Source organism: Perognathus longimembris, chromosome 11 (assembly GCF_023159225.1).
Source record: "Perognathus longimembris pacificus isolate PPM17 chromosome 11, ASM2315922v1, whole genome shotgun sequence".
Taxonomy (NCBI): domain Eukaryota; kingdom Metazoa; phylum Chordata; class Mammalia; order Rodentia; family Heteromyidae; genus Perognathus; species Perognathus longimembris.
Genome location: NC_063171.1, coordinates 43,599,972 through 43,626,895, shown reverse-complemented (window position 1 = coordinate 43,626,895; position 26,924 = coordinate 43,599,972). Strand labels below are relative to the sequence as shown.

Here is a 26,924-nt window from a genome sequence, read left to right as displayed (position 1 = left end):
TGCAACTCTGATACCAACTACCATAAACTGTGTGTCTTTTGACAGGATATTTCCTTACTCCAGGTCTCGTTTTCCTCATCTGTAAAACAAGGGTTTGGACTAGACGTTCCCTGGTATGCTGTGATCAGCCTCTGGCTGCCATGCTCTCTCTCCTCTCCTCTGTATTTTCATTGGGAATGCTCGAGGTCACTGGACTGTCTGTGTTTATATGTGATGGTACCAAGGGACTTAGCCTCATGTAGCATGTACAGGGGTGTGATTGATTCATACCATGATGACCCAACAAAGAGCTCCCTCCACTGACTTGTTGTGCATGTGTAATCTCCCTTTTTTCTTCAGACCAATCCCTCCCCCCTTTCCTACCCCATGTAAGTTGCCAACATTTCACCAAACAGCGGGGTATGTGATGGATTTGGCATGACATCTTCAGTATGAGGGGACGGTGTGACTTCACTCTAAGGGTACGATGTTTGTAGCCATTTGGAATGTAAAAATAGTGGTGTGATTACTGAACCAAAGGAATTTATGTTTTGTAACTTGGGTACTTCATTTTGCATTTTGTTAAAGTATTAAATACTTTTTTTTCCTGTTTGAGGTCTTATTGTGTCTTTTTACAAATATCATCAGGCTTTTCCCTTCTGTAAGTGTTTCAGCCTCCTATCGGTACATTTTCCTTCTTCCCACTCTTTCTGTTGTCTCTGAACAACAAGGTCTGTCTCCCTCACCTCCCCCCCCCTTTTTTTTTTTAATTCTCCTAGAACCTTCTTTATATGATACATGTCTCTCGTTTTACTTACACTAAAATGTAGGCCCAAGATAGTCTTACAGCTAAAGTATTAGTGACTAGCCACCCTAGAAAACACTCTCCTCCCCCAAACCCGCCCCCACAGAGGAGGCAGGCTTTTTCTTTTGGGCAAACCTGCTCCTGGGGAGGAGAGGTAACAAAACCTGTTTGAAGTTGAGGTTCCCTCCCTTCCACCACCTCCCTCTTCCTTAGAGGCAAGAGCAACAACAGCTGAGCCAGAAAGGGGTAAAGAAGTATCGGGAGCTGGGCCAGCCAGCTCCCTTGCAACTCCTGAGTGTTTAAGAAGACAGGAAGACTTGTGAAGATGGAGACTATACACGAGTCAGAAAAACAATCAGATCTTGGGTAAGTCAAAGCTTGGCTCATGGGATTGGAATCAGGGAGTGAGGTACTTTCCCACCATCCAGCAACCCTTACTAGAATGGATCTTGGGTTCCTCTAAGAAAGGAGACTTGTAAAAGATAATTTGCAGAGGAGGGCTAGTGTGGGTTTAGTTAGGAATGTCAGTATGGTGTGAAACAGGAAAGGGCTAATCCCCTGGTTTTAAAAGTTAAAGTATCTATCATAGTCTCTAATGTTTTCCATGTTTTCTTTTTCTAACTTGCATCCTCTAGAATTGCCATCAGAAAAGATGACCCAGAACTACACTTACAGCCAAGTTCTTCCCCAGCAAATCTCTTCTTAGCTATCTTCTATCCCTTTATCTCCTCCACTGTTTCCCATAGCAGCTCTTCTGAATGGTAGGAAAAAGGCGGGCCTGATTAGGTGCCATCTTTCCCAACTTTGCCCGGTAGTGGCTGGGACAGGTTTATCCGGGTTCCAGGCAACTGTAATGTGGAACATCTCTCACGCTTACATTGTAGGAGGAGTCATTGCCATAATGGTAAATTATAACCAGCTTATATTCTATCTTCTCTGCTCCTAAACCAAACAGTTGGTGCTCTTGCTTCTAGCAAGCAGTGAAAGTGGGAGAAACATCTGTGGAGATAAGAGATGAATTTTTTTTTTTTTTTTTTTTTTTTTTTTTTTTTGGTGCTAGTCTTGGGGCTTGAACTCAGGGTCTGGGTGCTGTCTCTGAGCTTTTTTGCTCAAGGATAGTGTACTACCCTTTGAGCCACAGCTGCACTTCTGGCTTTTTGGTGGTTAATTGGAGATGAGTCTCACAGACTTTGCTGCCTGGGCTGGCTTTGAACCATGATCCTCAGAATTCAGCATCCTGAGTAGCTTATAAGCATGAGCCTTTGGCACCCAGTAGATAAGTTCTTTTAAGGCCTGCCTGTTATACCTTAGTTATTCATGCTAACATTGACCCCAGCTCACTTAGGACACTCTAGGTTGTTTCATAATTTTTCTTTTTGGGGACTATCGTAGGGTCAAGGAGAGTGTAGAAGCAACAGACACAGGAGCAGCCCTGAGACTTGAGGAACTGGAGCTGCAGGAGGAATGGCAAGATGAAGAATTCCCTAGGTGAGATGGTTACAAATACAGGGCAGGAAGGATGCATTAGGATTGGATGGAAAGAGGGGTGGGGCTGGATGGGTGATAAAATCGCGGTGGAATGGGGTAAGATAAATTGATACCTAGCTTGATGCCTTAGTATGCTGTGTCTATGACTCCCCTTTAATCTTTTCTCTTCTAGATTGCTTCCTGAAGAGGCTGGTCCTTCGGAAGATCCTGAAAAACCTCAACAAGACTCTCAGGCAGGTAGGCTTGGTAGCAACTAGGCCTCACATTTTTGGTTCTAGTGTGGTGGGTGAAGGGTTATCTGCTCTTCCTGTTCAGTTCTGTCTCGCCCTTTCCCAAATATCCCCTGTGGTACTTTCTTTCATGTTCATCTCTATCATCATCTATATTTAGGAATCCTAGATCCCACCTCTGCCCCCAACTTGCCTTTCTATGTATTCATTTTCCCTTTCTCCAACTCCAGGTACCCCAAGCACTTTATCCCTGTGTGGCCAGCGCCCCATGCGTAAACGTCTTTCTGCCCCAGAGTTAAGGCTGAATCTGACAGTGGGGCCTGGAGATAACGGAGCTGCTCCCTCCCACGCCACCTGTAACTCCTCTGATGTCAGTTCAGACCTGGAGGTGGATGAATTGGAGACGCCTTCAGACTCGGAGCAACTGGACAGTGCACATGAATTTGAATGGGAAGGTGGGAGATGAATCCATGGGCTCGGGGTAGATTTAATAGGATTGATGTTAGAACTGATAAGGCTAGGGCCAAGAGGAAAGGCTAGCTAAGTGAGAGTTTGTTCATTCATTGTGAGACTAATTAAGAAGAGAAAAATCGGGACTGGGAATATGGCCTAGTGGCAAGAGTGCTTGCCTCATATACATGAAGCCCTGGGTTAGATTCCTCAGCACCACATATATAGAAAAAGCCAGAGGTGGCGCTGTGGCTCAAGTGGCAGAGTGCTAGCCTTGAGCAAAAAGCAGCCAGGGACAGTGCTCAGGCCCTGAGTTCAAGCCCCAGGACTGGAAAAAAAAAAAAAAAAAAGGAAAGAAAAAAGAGAAGAGAAAACTTGAATGCCAGTAACATGTAATCATTCAGTTAGGACTGATGTTTTGTTTTTTGTTTTTGTCAGTTCTGGGGCTTGAACTCAGAGCCTGGGCACTGGTCCCTGAGCTGCTTTTGCTCAAGGCTAGCCCTATACCATTTGAGCCACATTGCCACTTCTGGCTGAGGAATTGAACCCAGGGCTTCATGCATGCTAGGCAAGCACTCTACCACTAAGCCACATTCCCAGCCCAGGACTCAAGATTTTTTTGTTTTGTTTTGTACCAGTCCTGGGGCTTGGACTCAGGGCCTGAGCACTGTCCCTGGCTTCTTTTTGCTCAAGGATAGCACTCTACCACTTGAGCCACAGCGCCACTTCTGGCTGTTTTCTGTATATGTGGTGCTGGGGAATTGAACCCAGGGCTTCATGCATGCGAGGCGAGCACTCTTGCCACTAGGCCATATCCCCAGCCCCTGCCAGAAGTTTATAAAGACAAAAGAGTTAAAGGCAATTAAAGGTTAGGCTCTATGTGTGCTTAGCATACAGTAGAGAAGGCAAAGGTCAGTTTCTGTTAGGAAAGACTTTACAGATGAGGTGATTCTGTGGTGAACTTTGAAAACTAAGCCACAAAGCAATAGCAAGGAAGTTGTGGAATTCAAACTATGAAGCATGACTACTTATGAGAAAGGCTAGGTAGTGAAGAAAGAATACGAAAGGATCGCGCTGGGTTACACAGGCAAAGGTCAAGTCGGAAGCCCTTGTTGCCAGGCTAAAGAGTTTACATTTTGTGTTGTAGGCGGTGGGGAATAATGTGGAAAGTTTAATCCTGGGAGTCATTTGGTCAAATTGAATGGCTACAAAATCCATCTCAGCAGCAGCTATGGTGATGCACCTCTGTAATCCCAGCCTTCAGGAGACTGAGGCAAGAAGCTGAGGATCTAAGTCAGCCTAGGCTGGGCTAGTGAGACATGGACTCAAAAACAAAAGCACTGGGCTGGGAATGTGGCCTAGTGGCAAGAATGCTCGCCTCGTATACATGAAGCTCTGGGTTCGATTCAGCACCACATATACAGAAAAAGCCAGAACTGGCGCTGTGGCTCAAGTGGTAGAGTGCTAGCCTTGAGCAAAAAGAAGCCAGGGACAGTGCCCATGCCCTGAGTTCAAGCCCCGGGACTGGCAAAACAACAACTACAACAACAAAACCACTCAGCAGCTTGCTGTGGGTGTGAGTGTGTGTGTGTGAGCACGCGCATGTGTGCATGCACGCATGCATGTGCAAGTGCTTTGAACCACAATCCTTTGATATCAGCCTCCTAAGTAGCTAGGATTACAGGTGTTGAGCCCTCTGATAGTCTCACATGATAAAATTTTCTCTCTGGCAGCTAGGTAAATGGGACCAAGATACAGAATACAAGGCAGAGGAACAATAGAATGATTTTGAGTTCTTTGGTTCTATGACTTGCTGACCAGATGATACAAATGGAGATGCCACTCTAGGCATTTACACATACAGATCTGGAGTTAGAATAGCCTGACTTACTGTTGAGAGTCACTTTACTGGTTATAATTGAAGACACAGAAATAGTTGAGCTCAGCCTGGGAGAAGAATGTAAAGAAAGAAGTGAAGTGAGTGGGTGTGGTGATGCATGCCTGTAATCCCATGTCCTTGAAAGTGTGAGATGGGAGGATCCCAGGTTTAAAGCCACCCTGGTTACATAGAGAACCTCATCTCTAAAAGAGGGCTAGAAGTATAACTCAAATGGCAGAGTGCATGTCTTGCAAATAAAAGGCCTTGAGTTCAATCCCTAGCACCATCAAAAAGAAATAGAGGGCTGGGGATATGGCCTAGTGGCAAGAGTGCTTGCCTTGTATACATAAAGCCCTGGGTTCAATTCCCCAGCACCACATATATGGAAAAAGGCCAGAAGAGGCGCTGTGGCTCAGGTGGAAGAGAGCTAGCCTTGAGTGGGAAGAAGCCAGGGATGGTGCTCAGGCCCTGTATCCAGGCCCCAGGACTGGCAAAAAAAAAAGAAATAGAAAATATAGAGGATAAAATTCTGATATTAAGAAGAACCACAGACCTGCCATAGTGCAAAGTCACCTTAAGACCATTTTGTAGTGAAAAGGTGAGGCTAATGAATCTCAGGAGAAAGAGAGCACTAAGGGATTGGATTAACTGGACAAACTGGGGTTAAAGATCAAGAGAAACACTTGAGGAATGAGCTGGGCACAGTGGCTCATGCCTGTAATCCAGCTTCAGAGATAGAGATCAGGAAAATCAAGGTTCTAAGTCAGCCACAAAAGTTATTGAGTCCCTGTATCTCAATAAATAAGCCAGGTGGTAGTGAATGCCTGGGGTCCTAGGTATGCTGGAGGCCACAGATAGAATCAAAGTCTGAAGCTAACCTTCCACAGATATGTGAGAGACTACCTGAAGAATAGCTAAAGCAAAGGAGGCCAGCAGTGTATGGTTCAAGCCATAGAGCATCTGCCTACTGAGGGTAAGGTCCTGAGTTCAAACCTTTGTACTGCTAAAAAGTAAATAAATAATTTGAGGAATGCCAGGCACTGGAGGCTCACGCCTGTAATTCTCACTACTCAGGAGGCTGAGATCCGAGGATCATGGCTCATAGCTGGCCCAGGCAGGAAAGTCTGTGAGACTCTTATCTCCAGTTAACTATACAGAAGAACCAGAAATGATCCTGTGGCTCAACATGGTAGAGCACTAGCTTTGAGCACAAAAGCACAGGAACCGAACCCAGGACCTGAGTCCCATGCCCCAGGTCTGAATGAGAGGTTGAAGTAGAAAAATCTAGGGATCTAGGAAAGTTGCAATAGACAGAAAGCAGGAAATTGCCACTGTGGATTCGTCTCTCCTCTATTTTAGATGACCTGCCCCGGGCAGAGGGCCTACGAGCCAGTGAGGCGGCTGAAAGGCTGGGCCGGGGCTGTGTGTGGGATGTGGCTGGAGAGGATGGCCACCGCTGGAGAGTGTTTCGAGCAGGACAGCTGGAGCAGCGAGTGGACATGACTGTCATTGAGCCCTATAAGAAGGTCCTGTCTCATGGAGGTAATGGCTAACAGAAGTGGAAGGCTCAAAACCAGACCTTCTTGACTAAACTGCCTGAGCTGGAGATTCAGCTTTGGAGTTCACCATCCTTCCCATAACTTCCAGAAACTGTCAGCATCCCTCAACCTAAACAGATGTACTGTCTGTCATTTCATATTTGGGGCTTGAGTGAATTTTCCCCTCATTGACCCCCTAGGCTACCATGGTGATGGTCTCAATGCTGTTATCGTTTTTGCCTCCTGTTATCTACCCCGGAGCAACATCCACAATTACACCTATGTCATGGAACACTTGTTTAGGTAAGAGAGGGGATAGATAGTATTCCCTCATTCCCCAAAACACCCAGTACATACCGCACCTGCAATTTCTTCTTCCCAGGTATATTGTGGGAACTCTGGAGCTGCTGGTAGCTGAAAATTACCTGCTTGTTCACTTGAGTGGAGGCACAAGCAGGGCCCAAGTCCCCCCTCTGAGCTGGATACGCCAGTGTTACCAGACTTTAGATCGGCGGTAAGACCACAGAATAAGAGGACCGTAAAACTCATTTTGAAACTTTTCCATCTTTGTAGTCTCCTCATATTTTTATTTATGTAATTATTTTTCCAAGATTAGATTTCACTGTGTAGCCCAAGCTGGCCTCAAACTTAATAGTCTTCTATCGTAGGAGCCAGGTACCAAATAGCTCATGCCTGTAATCCTTCTACTTAGGAGGCTGAGATCTGAGGATTAAAATTTGAAATCAGCCCAAGCAGGAAAGTCCATGAGGCTTGTCTCCAATTAAACACCAAAAAAGCTGAAATGGAGCTATGGCTCAAGTGGTAGAACAGTAGCCTTGAACATAAAAGATCAGGGACAGGGACAGGGACTAGGAATGTGTCTTAGTGGTTGAGTGCTTGCCTAGCATGCATGAAGACTTTGTTTGATTCCGCATTACCACATACACAGAAAAAGCCAGAAGTGACACAGTGGCTCAAGTGGTAGAGTGTTAGCCTTGAGCAAAAGAAGCTCAGGGACAGTGCCCAGGTTAGGCCGCAGGACCAGTTGCAAAATAATAATAATAATAATAATTTAAAAAAAATATATATATATATATATTTTAGTCTCCTGAGTTCTGGGGTTGCAGGTGTGGTCCACTGCATTCAACCTTTTTATCTTTTGTTCCTCCACAGCCCCTTCCACAAAGCCTCTCCTGTCTTTGGCCATTCTCTTGGCACCAGGGCTATCTAGCTTTGAGTCAAAGCTAGTCAAGTTGTTTAGCTTTTCTGGGCCTCAGCTTCCTTGTCTAGAAAATGGCAATGGTAACCTTTGCTATTAGGCATTTGTGGAGATCAAACAAATCAACACACTTCCTGACACTTAGAAGGCTCTCTCTCTCCTTCCAGTCTGTGTTTATTTCCCATTCCATGTGACCATTGTTTTCTCTTCCTCCTCCCTGTTCTACATGTCTTTGCCTAGTCTCGTGTTCCTTTGTTTTCTTTTGCTTCTCCCATCGGATTCCCTTTGGTTACTATTCTTTCTCTTGCCCTTTTTCCTCCTTACTGATTTTTTTCCACTTGAATTTTTTTTGCCAGTCCTAGGGCTTGAACTCAGGGCCTAAGCACTATCCCTGGCTTCTTTCTGCTCAAGGTTAGCACTCTACCACTTGAGCCACAGTGCCACTTTGGGCTTTTTCTATATATGTGGTCTGAGGAATCGAACCCAGGGCTTCATGTACATGAGGCAAGTATTCTACCACTAGACCACGTTCCCAACCCCATTGAATTTTTTTTTTCTTGAGGTGCTCCAGTTGGCACTCAGTTTCATGCTCATGAGTTAGGCACTCTACCACTTGAACTCCTCTCCCGGTCACAGTGGCATTTTATAAATAATCCTGGTCAGAAAAGGAGGTGGTTCATGCCTGTTGTAATCCTGGCTATTCAGGAGGCTGAGACGTTGAGGATCATGGTATGAAGCCCAGCCTGAGCAGGAAAACTTGAGAGAGACCATTTCCAACTAGACAGCAAAATGCTGGGCTGAGAGGCCTGGCTCACGTGGTAGTGCACCAGTTGTGAGCAAGCAAGCTGAGTGATGAGGCCTTGAGTTTGAGCCCCAGTACCAGCACACACAGGCAAAAAAAAAGTTTGCAAGAAAAATTTGTCAGAATAGGGCATGAGGGACAGGGGGTAAAGAAGGCTAGAGTGCTATATTCTGGAAGGAAGAAGTCCTAAAAATAAGCATGGAGGGTGAACAAGCTGGGTGGAGCTGAGACAGCAGCTAAAGGAGTAGGGTTAGACCCAACTGCTGGACAAATCTAGAAATTAGGGAAGCCAAGGAGCTTGCACTTTGGAAGAAAGCTCTACCTGATCTCCAGGACAAGGGTGGAGCCAGGAATAAGACCATTTCATCATGTTCTACAGGCTCCGGAAAAACCTACGAGCCCTAGTGGTTGTCCATGCGACGTGGTATGTGAAGGCATTTCTGACACTCCTTCGGCCCTTCATCAGGTACGCACTCTGGGGACGACAACTGTCCATTTTCCTATGTTCAGAGTCAAGATTTAGGAGATCCTTCTCCACCATTCTATTTGCTACATTTCCCTTTGGGCTTGGGTTTGAACCTGAGGCCTTGCACTCAGTTTTGCCATTTGAGTGTTTTGCCATTTGAGCGGCAACCCAGCTATTGGTTGTCTGTGACATAGGTGATTGTGGCCTATCCTCCTGTCTCAGCCTGCTTGAACTGAGTGCTAGGACTACAGGCATGCCCTATCATGCCCAACCTGTTGTTTTGTTTTGTTTTGCCAGTCCTGGGGCTTGAGCTCACAACCTGAGCACTGTCCCTGGCTTCTTTTTGCTCAAGGCTAGCACTCTACCACTTGAGCCACAGCACCACTTCTGGCTTTTTCTATATATCTGGAGCCCAGGGCTTCATGTATACGAAGCAAGCACTCTACCATTAGGCCATATTCCCAGGCCCAGGCCCAACCTTTTATAAAGATGTGCATATGCTGGCCTCAGTACAAAATGTATTTGGTTTCTTCTTTTCAGTTCTAAGTTCACACGAAAAATCCGTTTCCTGAACAGCCTGGGGGAATTGGCCCAACTCATCTCCCTAGATCAAGTCCACATTCCTGAAGCTGTCAGACAGTGAGTCTTTTAATAAAAGGATGAAGTTTGGGGTGGGATGGTATATGTAAAGCCAGTGTCTGTCTGTCTGTCTGTCTGTCTCTGTGTCTTTTTGTGCCAGTCCTGGGCTTGAACTCAGGACCTAGACACTGTCCCTTAGCTTTTTTTGCTCAAGGCTAACACTCTAGCACTTGAGCCACAGGTCTACTTATGGCTTTTTGTTGGCTAATTGATGGTAAGTGTTTCATAGACTTTCCTACCCCAGCTGGCTTTGAACAGTGATCCTTGGATCTTAGCCTCCTGCGTAGCTAGGATTACAGGCACAAGCAGCCAGACACAGCAGTCCCCTCTTTCTTAATGCTTTGGGGAAGATACAAAAGAACCCTTTTAGGTGCTTCAATGTATCTGGAAAATGTTCATATACCTAGAGAAGAAATTAAGGCTACTATAACATCCATCAAGAACAAATGAAAACAATTGCATATTTAAGCTCAGAGACATCACAGAACAATTATAGCCCAGAGTTTACGATCAGAACAACCTAGATATTAGGAAGGGCCATGTTGGCATTGCCTACATTATATCCAGTGGAGAAGAAGGTATTAAGAAGTAAAAGATGTGAAGACTCGAGCACCCAGTCTTCTAGCCTATTCAATTCACCTGCCTTCCTTCCCCAAACTAAGGAGTAAAACCCAAGCCCTGACCCCAAACTACTTCTTTCCTCCACCCACTAATATAGGTTGGACCAGGAAGTTCGTGGCTCAGGAAGGCCCTAGCACAAGACTGGATAAAAGACCTTAGAACCATGCAAAGATCTGCCTACCCGTTAATCCCAGAACCATCCGAGCTGTTTTGTAAATCATCACATCCTCCATCCCAGGACCACCCCACAGGACCTGGACTTCTCAAGATGTCATTCCTTCCATGGTGCTACCTGAATTCAGGAGGGCTTGGAGGTTGGGAACCTGATCTGCTAGTGGTTTGCATTACAGTCATCCCAGTGGAAGGCTGACTGCAGTAGCATTGGGAGTGTCAAACTCTGGATTGCAATCCTGCTTTAGCTGTAAAAGCTTAGCCAAATAACCTCATGTCTTTGGGTCTCATTTTGCACCTTTGTAAGTGAAGGGGCTGACGGGAGGTGGGTGGAGGGGCCTCCCACAGCCAAAACCCGCCTGCTGGGAGCCAGCAGGGAGCTCCCAACATCTTAAGAACTCCTATATACCTGCCGCCTCTGCTCCTGGAAAGGAGTACTTCCAACGCCTGTATGCCTGTATTTTCCCCCTCCTTAGTCAATTCTGACCTGTAGCTGTTAATAAACTGAGGAGAGATTGTGTATCAAGGAAGTGAACCCCTCTTGCTCCATCCACTTACATCACAATCCGCCTTTTGGTTCTAGCTCGGAATTCTCACTGCCCAGGTTCCCTAGGATTTTGAGCTCAGCCCCTTGGGCTGCAGGTGCACCCCGCCTCAGGGAGAGGACTTAGGGGCGAGTGGAAGGGAGGGAGAGAAGATAGGAACCCGCCCTCTCCCAACTCCAAGCTCCCCGGCCCCATGGTCCCCGCCGCCAGCGCGCTGCTCTGGGCCCTGCTGCTTAGTCTGGGGTCCCGGGCGGCGGGGGCCCACGAATCTACCTCAACTCCCACGACGACCACGGAGATGCAGCGGGTCAGCTTACGCTTTGGGGCTCCAGCCCGCAGCCGCAGGACCACAGACGGCCCCAACGGGACCACTATTAGGAAGCCCAAGATAACTCTGGAGGACGAGAACGATGCGCTGGCCACCGCCGACCGCCTGGCGGGCCCGGCCGCCGCCGAGCTCCTGGCCACCGTGACGGGCATCAGCCGGACGGCTATCCCCAGCCCCAGTGAGGATGAGGATGGGTCTTTGGAAGAAGGGGTGGTGATCGATGCCCGGAAGAATAACACCAGCCCCGGGATTCCCAATTCAACTCCCAAGAAGGTGTTCAATTCCAGCCCCAGGAAGGTGGTAGCCAATAGTCAGGAGAAAGAGATCAGGATGACCACGGACCTGCCGCCCATCACGGCCAAGTATACCGATGAGCTGCTGAGCTCCGTGGCCTCCCTCAACCAGTGGTCCACGGCGGGCTCCACCCCCAAGCAGTGGCCATCGACTTCACACACGGTCATGCCCGCGCCCGAGGACCTGCGGCTCGTGCTCATGCCCTGGGGCCCTTGGCACTGCCACTGCAAGTCAGGCACCATGAGCCGGAGCCGGGCAGGGAAGCTGCAGGGCTTATCCGGGCGCCTCCGGGTGGGAGCCCTGAGCCAGCTCCGCACCGAGCACCGGCCTTGCACCTACCAGCAGTGTCCTTGCAACCGGCTTCGCGAGGAGTGCCCGCTGGACCCCGGGCTCTGCACGGACAGCAGCTGCAGCTCGCAGACCACCACCACCCGGACCATCACCACCCGGACCACCACCTCCACCACCCTGCCCCCCCTCCAGCTCAGACGGAGACCCCTCCCGGTGCCTCCCACCCCCAGCCCCGCTCTTGCTTTTTGGAAACGGGTCAAGAATGGCTTGGAAGATATCTGGAATAGTCTCTCTTCAGTGTTCACAGAGATGCAACCAGTAAGTGGTTTTTTTGTTTTTTTTTAAGGATGAGCCAGTATCTAAAAACGTGGGATGAAGCTAAAAAGTTGGGATACTAACCAAGCCCTGTTGCTACACTGGTCAGGGTGTTGGCTTGAACTGTTTACTGCCTTATCTACTTGGTTATGGATTCATCACATGCACTGCTTATTCCCATTATTGTTGGCCATTGTTTTACCATTTCTGTTTTTGTGGGGGGGGGGGGGGTTATTTGTTTCTTTTGCCAGTCCTGGGTCTTGGACTCAGGGCCTGGGCCACTGTTCCTGGCTGCTTTTTGCTCAAGGCTAGCACTCTACCACTTGAGCCACAGCGCCACTTCTGGCCGTTTTCCATATATGTGGTGCTGAGGAATCAAACCCAGGGCTTCATGTATTCCCAGCCTGTTTTTGTTTTTGAGACAGGGTCTCTGAAAGTTGCCTAACCTGGTCTGAAACTCCAGGGCTTAGGTGATTCTCCTGCTTCAGTCTACAGTCACTGGACTATAGGCATGAACCACTATACTTCTTTTTTTCTTTTAATTTGTGCTGGTCCTGGGGTTTGAACTCAGGGCCTAGGCATTGTCTCTGAGCTTTTGTGCTCAAGGCTAGCACTCTACCACTTGAGCCATAGTTCCACTCCCACCTTTTTGCTGGTTAATTAGAAATAAGAGTTTCATGGGCTTTCCTGCCTGGCCTGGCTTGGAACTTTGATCCTTAGATCTCAGCCTCCTGAATAGCTAGGATTACAGGCATGACACTGGCACCCAGCCTCCTTTTTTATTTTTTTGTCAGTCATGGAGCTTGAACTCAGAGTCTGGGCTCTGTCCTTGAGCTCTATTGCTCAAGGCTAGTACCCTACCACTTTGAGCCACAGCACCACTTCCGGTTTTTGAGTGGTTGATTGGAGATAAGAGTCTCATGGACTTTCCTGCCTGCATCTTCAGATCTCAGCCTTCTGAGTAGCTAGGATTATAGGCATGAGCCACCTGTGCTCTGCTATGGCCTCTTCTTGTGCCAGTTCTAGGGCTTGAACTCAGGGCCTAGGCACGGTCCCCTAGCTTTTTCACTCAAAGCTGGTGCTCTAGCACTTGAGTCACACCTCCACTTTTTTGGAGAGATATCTCACAGACATTCTTGCTAGGGCTGGCTTTGTACTACAATACTCAGATCTCAGCCTCTTTTTTTTTTTTTTGTCAGTCCTGGGGCTTGGACTCAGGGCCTGAGCACTGTCCCTGGCTTCTTTTCTCGCTCAAGGGTAGCACTCTGCCACTTGAGCCACAGCGCCACTTCTGGCCGTTTTCTGTATATGTGGTGCTGGGGAATTGAACCTAGGGTGTCATGTATACAAGGCAATCACTCTTGCCACTAGACCATATCCCCAGCCCCAGATCTCAGCCTCTTTAGTAGCTAGAACTACATGTATGGGCCATCGGGCTGACATGGTTTATTTTTTTCTAGTGTTGGGAATATTGAATTTAGAGCTTCACACATACTACCACTGAGTTAGTGTTTTTTTGTTTATTTTTCCCAGTCCTAGGGCTTGAACTCAGGGCCTGGGCACTGTCTCTGAGCTTCTTTTGCTTAAGGCTAGCACTCTACCACTTGAGCCAAAGCACCACTTCTGTCTTTTTCTGATTACGTGGTTCTGAGGAATCAAACCCAAAGCTTCATGAATGCTGGGCAAGCACTCTACCACTAAGCCACATTACCAGCCCTTACTTTGTGTGTGTGTGTGTGTGTTACTGGGGTTTGAACTCAGGGCCCTGCACTTACTAAGCAGGTGTTCTACCTCTTGAGCCATTCTCTCAGCTTCTTTTTACACTGGTTATTTTTTAGATAGGATCTTGCTTTATGCCCAGGTTGTGATCCTATTTATTTGTACATCCATTTGTTGTTGGGATGACAGATGTGAGCCACTGTGTCCAGACATTGCAATTCCCCCATAGCTTAGGAAGTCAACCCCCCCACCCCCAAAAAAGGACAGAAGTGGAGCTATAGCTTAAGAAGTAGAGCAGTAGCTTTAAGCAAAAAAGCTAAGGAATACCCAGGCCCTGAGGTTCAAGCCCCAATGCAGGCATACATTCTTTCTCTCTCTCTCTCTGAAAGGACAGTAGTCCTTTGCTTTACCAAGAATTAAAAATGTTCCAATTGACCTGGTTAAGTACTCCTAACTACTAGAGATGATTGCGGGGAGGGGGGGGGGAACACAATAAAGGGTATACACAGTGATTTTGCTGACTTAGGAATATTTTTGGTGGTACTGAAATTTGAATTGCCTGTCCTGGGCAATGTCCCTGGCTTCTTTTTGCTCAAGGCTAGCACCACTCCTGGCCTTTTCTGTTTACATGGTGCTGAGGAATCGAACCCAGGGTTTCATGCATACTAGGCAAGCACTCTACTACTAAGCCACATTCCCAGCCCCAGTACAATTTTTTTTTTTTGACAGTCCTGGGGCCTGAGCACTGTCCCTGGCTTCTTTTTGCTCAAGGCTAGCACTCTGCCACTTGAGCCACAGCGCCACTTCTGGCCATTTTCTGTATATGTGGTGCTGGGGAATCAAACCCAGGACCTCATGTATATGAGGCAGGCACTCTTGCCACTAGGCCATATCCCCAGCCCCCAGTACAATTTTGAATATAAAAATGAAGCATAGCAGGATGCCGATGGCTCCCACCATAATCCTAGGTACTCAGGAGGCTGAGATCTGAGGACTGTGGTTTGAAGCCAGCCCAGGGAGGGAGTCCAAGTCTGTGAGACTCTTATCTCCACTTATTCACAGAAAAAGCCACAAGTGGCGCTGTGGCTCAAGTGGTAGAGCATTAACTTTGAGCAAAAGGATTCAGGGACAGCACCCACACCGAGTTCAAGCCCCAGGACTGGCCAAAAAAAAGCATAAAGAGAGCTGTAGGAGGAGCAGGGAGTTGGGAGTCACAACTTGTGAAAGGAAGGATAGGATAAAACAAGGAAAGGAGGGGCTGGGAATGTGGGTTAGCAATAGCCTAGCATGCATGAAGCTCTGGATTTGATTCCTCAGTACCACATACACAGAAAAATCTGGAAGTGGCACTGTGGCTCAAGTGGTAGAGTGCTAGCCTTGAACAAAAGAAGCTCAAGAACAGTGCCCAGGCCCTGACTGAGTTCAAGCTCCAGGATTGGCAAAAAGAAAAAAAAGAAAAAAGAGACAAGGAAAGGATGAGAATATAGATATGGTTACAATTGCCCTTCTCTTTTTTTCCATATTCAGACAGAACAAACCCAGAGGTAATGGCCACTTCACCCACAAGAGGCGGTATCAGCATCTCAACCTGTTGCTCCCCATTCAATCCCAGCACCCACTAGATATTTTTCATATAAAAATACAAAACTGAAAAAAAAATTACCTCGTTTTGTGCCTTTTGTTCTGGTGGTCAAACTTAAGGCTCTCTACATGCTAGACAAGCACTCTTCCACTGAGCCACCCTCCCTTCAAAACCTGGTTTGTATCTTTTTACAGAGATATTGAGGATAGCCATAAATCTTCAGCCCCAAATTTCAGAGCCAGCAGCCTCTGACCTGTTTCCCCTCCTCCAGGATAAAATGGTGACAAACTGATCTTCATGTCCCAGGTTGTTTAAAACAAGGAAGAGTTTAGCCCTTGAAAGATTGCTTTCTCAGGCTAGGCCCTTTCTCACTGGAAGGCAGTATTGGCACAAAATTCCACTTCAGACGCTTTCATCAGCCAGTCTTTTGCTTGTCATGGGGCTTGAACTCAGGGACTGGGCACTGTCCCTGAGCTTTTTTGCTCAAGACTAGCATTCTATTACTTTGAGCCACAGCTCTATTTACAGTTTTCTGGTGGTTAATTGGAGGTAAGAATCTCAATTCCTCAGAACCACATAAACAAAAAAAGCTAGAAGTGTCACTGTGGCTCAAGTGGTAGAGTGCTAGCCTTGAGCAAAAGCAGCTCAGGGACAGTACCCAGGCCCTGAGTTCAAGCCCCAGGACTTGGGGAGAAAAAAGAATTTCACACTTTCCTCTGCCTGGCTGTCTTTGAACTATGATCCTCAGATCTCAGCCTCCTGAGTAGGATTATAGGCAGGAGCCACCAGTGCCCAGATTCGTATTGATCCTTTGAATCCAACGTGACACTTGTAGTAATTACTCTGCAACTATTTTGCTTACATTTTTTATTTGAAAAATGTATTTAAAAGTCCAACAGTTTTTCAATATAAATTATGACTCTCAAACCCGTTCCTATCACTTTATTGTTAAAGTGATGCTAGCATACACATTAGAGAAGGTAGCTCAAGGCAAGAGAGCACCAAAGAGAAGGCTGTGTCCAAAGAATACGCATTAGGATGAGGCTGGAGATCTGGAGTCCCCCACCTATCTACCCTGTCTGGTTACCCCTTTAGATTCCAGTCTAGCGCACTCCTTAGGGTGGCCAGGTGGGCTGCTTTCAGGAGCACCTAAAACAGAGTAAATCGGGAATGTATCATGATGACCAGTCTCAGACCCTAAAGAACTGCAGGAAGTACACTGAAACTGGGTACAGTAGAACCTCAGCCACTGGAGGTGGGGACGGACTGGACAGATGGTGGGATCAGCTGAAGGGATATCAGTTCCCACAATCCTGACCTTACTACCATAAAACAGGCTTCCTGCACCAGAGCTCATGGTGCCAGATTTCTTGTCATAGAGCAGGCAGGAACTCTTCTGTCTCATTCTGCCTAATTAAAGGAAAGGGCCAGAACAAACAAAAAACACCTGAGAAAACCAAAAATGCCTAAAGACCCTGTTCTTCTACATTGCTTTCCCATCTAAAGCACGGTCTAGCCAGGTGGGGCTGGGACATGGTCTTCAGACAAAACTCCCTGAGTCTTATTTGTGTCTGGTTCTAGGACTGGGGTACAGAAATAGAACTTGGGGACGATGACTAACGTAGGTAAGCTCCCCCTTCTCCAATGCCAACACACCCTAGTCATGTCTCCACCTTCCAACAACCCTGCTTCCACAGAGCACGCACGGAAGCCCAGCGCATGTCCACCAGAGAAACCTGAACTCCTGTAAGCACAAGCAACACACTGACTAGATTCTGAGCAGCTCTTTTGAGCATACTCTGTAAGGGGGCCTGGGGCGTCCAAGGGTCAAGATGAACACAATGAAATCATTGAAGAGAAACATCTTTAGAGCTGTGGGTTCCTAACTGTAAGCGATTTGTATCTTAGGAGGCATTTGGCAATTTCTGGAGATATTTTTGGTTGTCTTAACTGAGGTGAGCCAGGGATGCCACTAAATAGCTTATAAAACAACAGCTCTTCATCACAAGAAGGTCTCAGTGGAAGTCTTGATCTAGCGCCTCCCTGTGTTCCCATGCGATGGGGATCTTCATGCTCCTCACTCTCTCGGATGACCGTTTCCCACCTCACCTCACCACTTTCCCATCCCTAAGCATGGGGGCCACTTCAAGACAACTCCTAGTTTGCCTGCAATCAGTGGCTTTCTAGCCACACCCCTCTTCCTCCTCTCATCTGGGCCAGCGGGGAGGTTGGCAGAGGATGTGCTAGATCCCTCCAAGACTTAAATGGAATGTCACCTGGCTACCAGCTGTCTCATACCTCTTATTCAACCAAGTTCCTAATAAGAGAGGAGGTGAAGGACAGAGGTAGTAGCAGGGCCGGGGGTAATTAAAAGAGCTCATCTTAAATTAAACTTTTAATTTTTTTTTTTAAAAAAGGGAACATTGCTGGGGTGCTAGTAATGCTATAGAAACAGGGTTAGAGGCCTAACTAGAGAAAAACCCTGATACTGGAGAGTGAACTGAGGAGCTTAAGGTCTGAAATCTGAAGAGAAAGAGTAGACTAGGCAGTGGTCACCCTTCCAGCCCCTTGATATCTGCTTTAGCTCATTCCAGAAGGAAAGAGGACAAGGAAGTAAGGAGCTTCTCAGCAAAGCTGACTTTGCTTTGGTAATCTCACCTACTACCTGCCCCGTTTAAGGAATTCAAGATAAAAAGTTTAGGACTGTTGGCACCCAGACCATCATTCAGGAGAGGGGAACTCATTCCAGGTTTCCACAGAACTCCTAGCTCAGATCTAGGGTACCCAGGGCTTCGGGTGAGCTCCTCTGGCCAACGGGTAGTCATGTGGTCAGTCCTGCTGCCTTGACCCCATCTCCAGGAGGGGCGATGGCCAGAGGAAGTAGAGGGAGTCCAGCCCCCACACCTTTTGAGGCACTGTTAGGCAGATAGGGAAGAAGGACCCTTAGGTCACTGGTTCTAGAAGGGATCCGATGGGGGCAGCATTTCTTCTGGGCTGGACACAGAGTGGGAGCTTCAAGATAGCAGAACCTGAATTAAAAAAAAAAATTGCCTCTAAGAAAAATCAAGACAGTTATGTAACTGTAATTCCTCTTTTTTTTCGGCCAGTCCTGAGGCTTGAACTCAGGGCCTGAGCACTGTCCCTAGCTTCTTTTTGCTCAAGGCTAGCTTCTTTTTGCTCTACCACTTGAGCCAAAGCACCACTTCTGGCCTTTTCTGTTTATGTGGTGCTGAGGAATTAAACCCAGGGCTTCATGTATACGAGGCAAGCACTCTACCACTAGGCCATATTCCCAGCCCCTGTACACCACTTTTATAACAATAAAAAATAATTAAGCCATGAGCCAGTGGCTCGATGGCTCATGTCTATAATCCTAGCTTCTCAGGAGGCTGAGGTCTGAGGATCCTGGTTCAAAGCCAGCTTGGGCAAGAATGTCCAAAATTCTTAAGACTCTTATCTCTAGATAACCACAGAAAAAGCTGGAACTGAAGCTGAGGCTCAAGTGGTAGAGCACTAGCCTTGAGCACAAGAAGCTGAGGAACAGTCCCAGACCCAGAGTTCAAGTCCCAGGACTGGCATACACACAAAAAATTCAAGGCAGGGAGAATGTACAGGTAGTATGATTTTTTATTTTTGCCAGTCCTGGGGCTTGAACTCAAGGCCTGAGCACTGTCCCTGGCTTCTTTTTGCTCAAGGCTAGCACTCTGGCCTTTTCTGTTTATGTGGTGCTGAGGACTCGAACCCAGGGCTTCATGCCTGCTAGGCAAGCACTCTACTGCTAAGCCACATTCCCAACCCCAAGTAGTATGCATTTTTTTTTTTTTTTTGGCCAGTCCTGGGCCTTGGACTCAGGGCCTGAGCACTGTCCCTGGCTTCTTCCCGCTCAAGGCTAGCACTCTGCCACTTGAGCCACAGCGCCGCTTCTGGCCGTTTTCTGTATATGTGGTGCTGGGGAATCGAACCTAGGGCCTCGTGTATCCGAGGCAGGCACTCTTGCCACTAGGCTATATCCCCAGCCCAGTAGTATGCATTTTAAATTATTTGTACAGTATGCTCTTTCTCAATTCCTTTTCTTTTTTTCTTGGTTGGTCATAGAGCTTGAACTCAGGGCCTGGGCATTGCTCTAAGTTTTTTTTTTGCTCAATGCTAGTGCTCTATCACTTTGAGCCACAGTGCCATTTCTAGTTTTCTGGTGGTAAATTGGAAATAGGAGTCTCATGGACTTTCCTGAACAGGCTGGCTTTGAACCTCGATCCTCAGATCTCAGCCTCCTGAGTAGTTAGAATAACAGTACAGGTATAAAACACCAGTGCTCAGCCTTGAGCTATATTTGCTCATGGCCAGTGCTCTTGAGCCACAGCTTCACTGTGCGTGCGTGTGTGCGTGTGTGTGATTAATGAAATAAGAGTATCACATACTTTCTTGCCTGGCTTCGTGATGCTCAGATCTCAGTCTCCTAAGTAGCTAGGATAAAAGGCGTGATCTACTGGTGTTCAGCTCAATCTGTCTATATAATCCCTTCTGCCTTTCTGAATTGATCCATTCTTTAATCTTCCATTCTAATTCTTCCACCCCTACCTTCTATTCTTGTATCAGAAGACCAAGGTTCTATAGCAAGGCATCAGGGTGCTGTACACATGAATGTTAGGTGTTTCTCTAATGACTCACCATTCCCATGGGAGCTACAAGCCCCTAGAATTGCTCCATGGCCGGTCTCGATTTCCTTTGGATCTCATCTGCTCCTGAACTGCACCTGTCTGTTGAAAAGCACAAGTAAGAACCTTCTCAAGTCTTCACATCCCACAATGAGAGTCTACCCTGTGAGAGAAAAGAGGTTTACCGCATCGCCTTAACAATAATATTCATCTGAAAAGTTCAGAACTAGCCACCATTCATCCCAGGAAAGTCCAGTTCACATTGTGTTCCATGGGAAGTAAAATGAGACACTAATAAGATCTCACACAAAAACTCTTCCATGTACATGTGAGTTTTGTCATCGGTATAAACTCATCACTGTATTTTTTGCTAGTCCTGAGGCCTGAACTCTGGGTCTGGGCACTGTCTTTGAGCTGCTTTGCTCAAGGCAAGCACTCTACCACTTTTAGCCACAGTGCCACTTCTGGCTTTTTCTCCTTATGTGGTATTAAGGAATTGAACCGAGGGCTTCATGCATGGTAGGCAAGCATTCTACCACTAAGCCACATTCCCAGTCCCGTTATCACTATTTCAAGGCCCATCTCCCTATCTGTGAGACCAGAAATGCATTACAGATATTTTCATGTCCTGATACTTCCAGTTACAATATGACTTAATTGTGGCACTGGTTTGATAATTCTTAGTTAGAAAAGATGGTTTTTTAGAAAACATCCTCCAACTATATATCCCAGCTCATCAAAGAACTATATGTTAATGGCAAAGATGAGGGAATGTAGGCCCAGAGATCTGAAATGCTGTCTCAAGTTACACAATTAATGACCAGCACTAGAACCCCAGATTCTTCCTTACTATTTTATTACACCTCTTGCTTGACCTAAAAGGGTCCCAGTCACATTCCCTCATTACCATAGCAAGTCCATCTCCAGCCCCCATCTCCCCAGAGCCAATGTGAGTCAGGTGGACAAAATTCATTGGTTCCCCAATCATGGTTCGGTCAATCCGTCTTCTCTTCTTCTTCTGCTTGGAGAAGATAAGAAGCAATCAGGTATGTGGTGGTCTCCAGTCACAGAAAAGGGAAAGAGCCTTAAAAATCACTTAAGGACGAGCTGAGGGACAGGTGAGAAGAGGGGACATGGCATTGTAATAGGACAGTTACTAAGTATAAAAGAATAACATAAACAAGACAGGACCAAAGTCATAGGGGAAGTGCCTAGAGAGTGAAGTAATACTGCACAAAGAAGGACATGGCAGCCCAGACAGTTAAGTCCTTGAGAGCCATCTCCAATGAACCACCTGAAAAATCCAGAAGTGGAGCTGTGGCTCAAAGTGGCAGAACACTAGCCTTGAGCAAAAACGTTCAGGGACAGTGCCCAGGCCCAGAGTTCAAGCCCCAGGACTGGCAAAAAAAAAAAAAAAAAAAGACATGGCAAAGTCATCTATGGTTGATGAGGGAGCAATGTGTGTGTGGGGGTCTTAGCTACAATCCTAGATACTTCAGAGTGGACAGGAACAGGAGATGACAACTAAATCTATGCTCTTCATTGTACAGTCCCCTTTATTATATGGAAACAAACCCTACCTGGCCACAGAACCCTTCCTGCCTAAGAGGAGGTGAGCAGTGTGCTTATCAGAAGGCAGATCCTAGATGGTCTATCTACTTCAGGGTAACTAATGTCTGGGTCTGTTGGGGTAAGGTAGGGAGACTCACCGGCTGGGGTTTCTCTACCACACAGCAGCCCAATTTATGCCAGAATTCACTCATATTCCCTGATGGTTCCAGCTTCACTGTGCCGGAGGCCCCAGAGGGCAACTGCTCTGGTGCCCTGGCCCACCCGCTCCTTGCTCTTGGAACGTAAGGGCACTCTGGGTTCCCTCGGCTGGATGGCTGTGGACAGGGTGAACTCCTCAGGCAATGAAGTCAGGGTCTCAGACTCCGAGACAGAAACAGGGCCAGAGAGAAGGGTGGGCAGGCAGGAACAAGGCTGTCTTCCTCAGATTTGGAATCCTGGATTAGCAGAAAGAAAAAAATGTAATGAGAAATGTACCCCCCCAACACCCCACAATCCCCCAGAAACTGTCCGATGGCCCAATCTTCTCAACTATCCCTTAGAGGACCCATCCACCCCAACACCAATCTTTTCCAATTGTAGGAACCCGGCTAGGGGCTCACTCCTGTAATCATAGCTGTTCTAGAGACTGAGAATCACTGTTTAAAGTCAGCCCAGGCATAAAAGTCCTTAAGACCCTAAATCCAATCAGCCAAGAAACAGCTGGGCTGAAGGCATGGGTCAAATGGCAGAACAGCAGCCAAGCTCCAAGTTCATCAAAGCCCTGAGTTCAAACTGAACCCTGAGGGGTTGGGAATATGGCCTAGTGGCAAGAGTGCTTGCCTCGTATATACGAATCCCTAGGTTTGATTCCTCAGCACCACATATACAGAAAAGGCCAGAAGTGGCGCTGTGGCTCAAGTGGCAGAGTGCTAGCCTTGAGCAAAAAAGAAGCCAGGGACAGTGCTCAGACCTTGGGTCCAAGCCCCAGGACTGGCAAAAAAAAAAAGAACAAGCTGAACCCTGAGTACTTAAAAAAGAAAGAAATTGTAGGAACCTCACAGTTTGACTCTCCAAGAAAAGAACAGAACCCAATAGACACCAGAGGGCTAAGGAGCAGTTTGTTGGCCCTGAGAAAGGAAAGAGGCTAGAGGACTCCTCTCCTTTGAGAGGGGACCAAAAGAGTATAGCAGAAATGAGAAAAGTCGGGGGTGCTACAAGCTTCAAGTCTTGTCTGTGGGTTTAGGGCAGAAGGGTAGGAACATTTCTTCTAAAGAGGAAATAGTGGTTTTTTTTGTTCTCATAAATAAGACCTCCACCCTTTTCCTCCCTTTTTACTTACCTCGTCTTGAACACCTAGATTTTCTTTAAGACCAAAAGAGGCTTTTAGCCACTTAACAAGCTGGAGCTAAAGAAAAACTCCCCCCCACCCCCCACCGATGATGGTATGAGAGCCTGAAGCTTGAACTCCAGACCTGGGCACTGTCCCTTAGCTTTTTTTGCTCAAGGATGGTGCTCTACTACTTGAGCCACAGCGCCACTTTTGGCCTTTTACTGGTTAATTGGAGGTAAGTCTTAGGAGCTTCATGAGCTTTCCTGCCTGGGCTGGCTTTGAATTTTGATCCTCAGATCTCAGCCTCCTAAGTAGAGAGGATTAGAGGCGTGAGCCACCACCAGCACTTGCCCTAAGACCTTCTATAATGAGGAAGTTCTTCCCTCCCTCAGTTCATTGTCCTTTCTTTTTGGTGGTTATGTGGCTTGAACTCAGGGCCTGAGTGCTGTCCTTAAGCTCCTTTGTTCAAGGCTAGTGCTCTACCACTTTGAGCCACAGCTCCACTTGTGATTTTTCAGTGGTTAATTGGAGATAAGTCTCATGGGGACTTTTCTGCCGAGGTTGGCTTCGAACCATGATCCTCAGATCTCAGCCTCCTGAGCAGCTAGGATTACAGGTGTGAGCCACCAGCACCCAACTGATTGCCCTTCTCGTTTCTCTCAACTGAGATCAAACCTCTCCCAGAACACATTTAGCAGTTCCTTTAATACTTGACCTTGAGAGCCTTCCAGAAAGCTGTTTACTCTCTGTCCTGCACGCCTATGCGTATACCTGTTTGTACCATACAGCATGGCTGTATCTGCATGTCTTATATATCTGTGCACACGTACAGCTACTGAGTATTTTTCTGTCCCATGAAGAATCATTTCCAGCTTCCCCACCCTCCTCACCTGTTCTACCTTGCAGCCAGGCCTTGCTTAACACCCCTAGAGGGCCCAGGCCTCCCTCCCTCCCTCTCTCCTCCTCTCATGCCTCAAGCTGTGACCTGCTCTCTCCTCCCTCCTCACCACTCCTACCAGCAGGCTTCACCAGTCAACCAGACATAGGAACTTTCCAGTAGTATTAGTGTTCAAGGAAACACTTTCTCTGCACTCTTCTCTCCCCCTCACCCCCCATCCCGCTGGTCCTAGGGCTTGAACTCAGGGCCTGGGCACTGCCCCTGCGCTTTTGCTCAAGACTAGCACTATACCACTTAAGCCATAATTAGACTTCTAGCTTTTTGAGTAGTTCATTGAACTGCAATCCTCAGATCTCAGCCTCCAGAGTAGCTAGAATTATAGGAGTAAGCCACCAGCGTCCTTTTGATTACTGCCAATCAAGGGTAGGGCCCCTTTGGGCTTCCCTCTGCTCACTGCATTGCCCTGTCCTGCACTATAGGGCTGCCAAAAAGATTCCAACAGAAAAGGTTTATGGATATTTCAAATCATACCCACTCACTAGGCCTGGAACCTTGGTACACAGGACTAGGACAACATAAAAACTTTTTTTTCTTAAAGTGGACTCAAGGGGCTGGGGATATAGCCTAGTGGCAAGAGTGCCTGCCTCGGATACACGAGGCCCTAGGTTCGATTCCCCAGCACCACATATACAGAAAACGGCCAGAAGCGGCGCTGTGGCTCAAGTGGCAGAGTGCTAGCCTTGAGCGGGAAGAAGCCAGGGACAGTGCTCAGGCCCTGAGTCCAAGGCCCAGGACTGGCAAAAAAAAAAAAAAAAAAAGTGGACTCAAGCTGAGATCACACAGACATTGAAAAGAACCCTAGAGTCTGGGCTTTCTCCCACTTCCTTCCCAGCCCTGGAAGGGAGGAGTAATCAGGGCGGAAGTCAAAACCCAGCTGTCCAGAGAGAGGCCGGTGCTCAGTGGAGAAGTCAGCCAGTCATAGGGTTTGTGGTGGTGGGTGCAGGTGGTAAGGGTTGGGGGAAGTGAAGAAAACAATGAAGAATCAGAGGAAACCCCCAACACCACAAGACAGTCCTTGCTGAGACTGTACTCTCCCCAACATTCCCAACTCCGCTCAAAGCTGAGTGGATCGAAGTGGATGGTGCTGGCAGTGGGGAGGGAAGGGAGAAGGAAAGGGGTAGTGAGAGAACAAGGCCCGGTCTGTTTCTTTTCCAGGGACCTGACCAGTGCTGGGTGGAGGGAAAGTATGTGTGGGACTTGGCATGAAATGACCAATGACGATGAGAAGTGACCAGGAAATTCCATTCCCTAGGACATTAGGGTCTCTGAAACTTGGGGGTGGGGTCAGAGCGTGAAAAAGACTGGACAGGGTCAAAGTGGCAGCAGTGGGGGGTGGGGGATTGGGTAGAATCAAAGCCAGAAAGGAAATAAAGAGTGTTTAGCTGTCACTCTCTTTTAAAGCAGCTAGAGAAGAGGAGGTTGGAGAAACATGAAGTCCTGAGCTGCTAAACTGAGGAGGAAGAGGTGTCCACTGGTTTCAACCTCACAGTGAATGGGAAAGGGGTTGAGAAAACAGGAGGTGTCAAGGATTAGGCCTTGTAAGGCCACGGCCTGACAGTCCAGTAGTTCTGACAAGTGGGCCCCTCCGTTCCAAGTAAAAAGTGAAATAAGGAACTGACGAAGGCAATCTCTAAACCACTGCCGTCACCAAGGTCATGCTAAGGCCTTCGGAATCTCGATGCTGTTGGGGGGCAAACAGGAGAGGGGGGACAGGAAGGATGTACAGAGGTAGTTCCCTGGTCCTGTGGTAGCCCCAAACCGGTTTTCCCAGTCTGCTCCCTCCCGCCCCAAGGCTTCCAAGCCGCTGCCTGACAAGCCTTCACAAGAAGCAGCTGGAGAGAAAGAGAATCGAGACCGGAGTGGGCAATTCTGGCTATCGGCCCAGGGATGCAGCTGGTCCCAGGGTGGGACCCTCCCCCCAGGCGGGCTCCCCTCAGGCAAGCAGGCCTGTGGAGGAGCCTGGAAGAGGGGTGTCGACCCTATATTTCAACCAAATGACAGTTGCTCAGCACCAAACCACCCCTTCCCCCGCCACTGGTCTAGAAAAGGCTAGGAGGAAACCAATCGAGGCACTCAACTTCCCCTCCCCCAATCGATCCCATCACCTAGACGCCAGTGCTGCCCCCCCAGCCCAGCAAGAGGGGGGGGCGCTCTGCTCCTCCCAAACCTGAAGTAGGATTGGGACCTCGGTGACTCTTGGGGACTGTCCCTGCTCTTCGTGGCTGCCTCAGTCTGACCTTCTCGCACCCAGCTACACTTCATTTTGTCAGGCACAGGCCACCACTGCGGTTAGGGGAGCTCGGCGAAGTCTCCGGTCCTTCCTATACCTTCCCCACCCCCCACCCCCCGCGCCCCAATCACCTCCTCCCCTCCACGCTCCGGCGGCCTCGGCCTGCGCACCGCGCCAGCGCGGCCCTCCGAGGCCCGGTCACCAAGGAGCGCAGCCCCGGCCCCGGCCCCGGCTCCGCGGGGTCCCGGACGCCCTGCCCTCCCCATCCCCCCGCATCCGGTGCGTCTCCGCCCGGCCCGGCAGGCGGGGCGCACGGGCGGGGGACCCGCTCCTGGGACTCACCTGATCCTTCCTGGACATCGAGGCGTCCCGCGGCTGCGGGGAGGGGGCTCGGGTCCGGTGCCCGCCGGGATGCGTTCGCGGGCAACCTCCACGGCGCGGCGCGGGGAGGGGCGGTGCGGTGCGGAGCCGAGGGCGGGCCGGCAGAGGTGGGGCTGGCCGAGGGCGGAAACGCCGGCGACGCGATTACGAAACCGCCCGGCTGCTGCCGAGCGAGCGCACTGCGCCCTCCAGGGCGGCCGGGGCACTGCACCGCCCAGGGACGCGGGAGCTGCTGCCCGGCCCGGGGCTCGCGCCGCGAGGGCTGCGCCCGGGGTCCGGCTCCTTAGAGTCGCGCGCCAAGCCCTAGCGGGGCGACACCGCGCGGAGCCCCGAAACCAGGCCGAGTTCAGAGATCTGCAGCAGCCTCTCCCCCAGGCTCTTGTGCAGTGCCGCAGATGGAATAAGACCGGGTTTATTGAGCTATTGGAGAATCGGGGGTGAGGGGAAGAGGGGTTGGG

The 26,924-nt window shown here is 48.5% G+C and overlaps 3 protein-coding genes across 4 annotated transcripts; 2 read left to right on the top strand and 1 right to left on the bottom strand.

The window, feature by feature from the left end:
- The first annotated feature begins 734 nt into the window (after positions 1 to 734).
- On the top strand, positions 735 to 11,004 carry Bnipl (BCL2 interacting protein like). Its single transcript, XM_048357536.1, has 10 exons — positions 735 to 1,150; positions 2,177 to 2,272; positions 2,445 to 2,509; positions 2,733 to 2,957; positions 6,191 to 6,373; positions 6,570 to 6,672; positions 6,752 to 6,883; positions 8,770 to 8,856; positions 9,397 to 9,495; positions 10,214 to 11,004. The coding sequence occupies exons 1-10, from the start codon at positions 1,110 to 1,112 to the stop codon at positions 10,248 to 10,250; spliced, it is 1,068 nt and encodes a 355-aa protein (XP_048213493.1). The 5' UTR covers positions 735 to 1,109; the 3' UTR covers positions 10,251 to 11,004.
- A 7-nt stretch (positions 11,005 to 11,011) lies between these two features.
- C11H1orf56 (chromosome 11 C1orf56 homolog) lies at positions 11,012 to 15,757 on the top strand. Its single transcript, XM_048357537.1, has 2 exons — positions 11,012 to 12,063; positions 15,307 to 15,757. Exons 1-2 carry the CDS (start codon positions 11,026 to 11,028, stop codon positions 15,325 to 15,327), a joined length of 1,059 nt encoding a protein of 352 aa, XP_048213494.1. The 5' UTR covers positions 11,012 to 11,025; the 3' UTR covers positions 15,328 to 15,757.
- Positions 15,758 to 17,774: 2,017 nt separating this feature from the next.
- Cdc42se1 (CDC42 small effector 1) lies at positions 17,775 to 26,552 on the bottom strand. Of its 2 annotated transcripts, none has more exons than XM_048357319.1 (5): positions 26,428 to 26,552; positions 21,726 to 22,022; positions 20,924 to 21,034; positions 20,030 to 20,118; positions 17,775 to 18,390 (listed from the first exon to the last, which is right to left on the bottom strand). In XM_048357319.1, exons 2-4 carry the CDS (start codon positions 21,777 to 21,779, stop codon positions 20,044 to 20,046), a joined length of 240 nt encoding a protein of 79 aa, XP_048213276.1. In that variant the 5' UTR covers positions 21,780 to 22,022; positions 26,428 to 26,552; the 3' UTR covers positions 17,775 to 18,390; positions 20,030 to 20,043. The 2 variants fall into 2 exon arrangements, with proteins under 2 accessions (XP_048213276.1, XP_048213277.1); XM_048357320.1 differs by lacking the exon at positions 26,428 to 26,552 and adding an exon at positions 26,103 to 26,274.
- Between the last annotated feature and the right edge of the window lie 372 nt (positions 26,553 to 26,924).

What these genes read in the sequence shown, in the direction of transcription:
- Cdc42se1 (XM_048357319.1), bottom strand. Translation starts at nt 21,779, where the DNA reads ATGAGTGAATTCTGGCATAAATTGGGCTGCTGTGTGGTAGAGAAACCC. An exon ending in TGGTAGAGAAACCCCAGCCG is followed by an intron (nt 21,035 to 21,725) that starts GTGAGTCTCCCT and finishes TTCTCCAAGCAG; the next exon opens with AAGAAGAAGAGAAGACGGAT. An exon ending in CTGGAGATGGACTTGCTATG is followed by an intron (nt 20,119 to 20,923) that starts GTAATGAGGGAA and finishes GCTTTTCAACAG; the next exon opens with ACAGGTGCAGTTCAGGAGCA.
- Bnipl (XM_048357536.1), top strand. Translation starts at nt 1,110, where the DNA reads ATGGAGACTATACACGAGTCAGAAAAACAATCAGATCTTGG. An exon ending in TCAACAAGACTCTCAGGCAG is followed by an intron (nt 2,510 to 2,732) that starts GTAGGCTTGGTA and finishes CTCCAACTCCAG; the next exon opens with GTACCCCAAGCACTTTATCC. An exon ending in ATTCCTGAAGCTGTCAGACA is followed by an intron (nt 9,496 to 10,213) that starts GTGAGTCTTTTA and finishes CCACTAATATAG; the next exon opens with GTTGGACCAGGAAGTTCGTG.
- C11H1orf56 (XM_048357537.1), top strand. Translation starts at nt 11,026, where the DNA reads ATGGTCCCCGCCGCCAGCGCGCTGCTCTGGGCCCTGCTGCTTAGTCTG. An exon ending in TGTTCACAGAGATGCAACCA is followed by an intron (nt 12,064 to 15,306) that starts GTAAGTGGTTTT and finishes TTCCATATTCAG; the next exon opens with ACAGAACAAACCCAGAGGTA.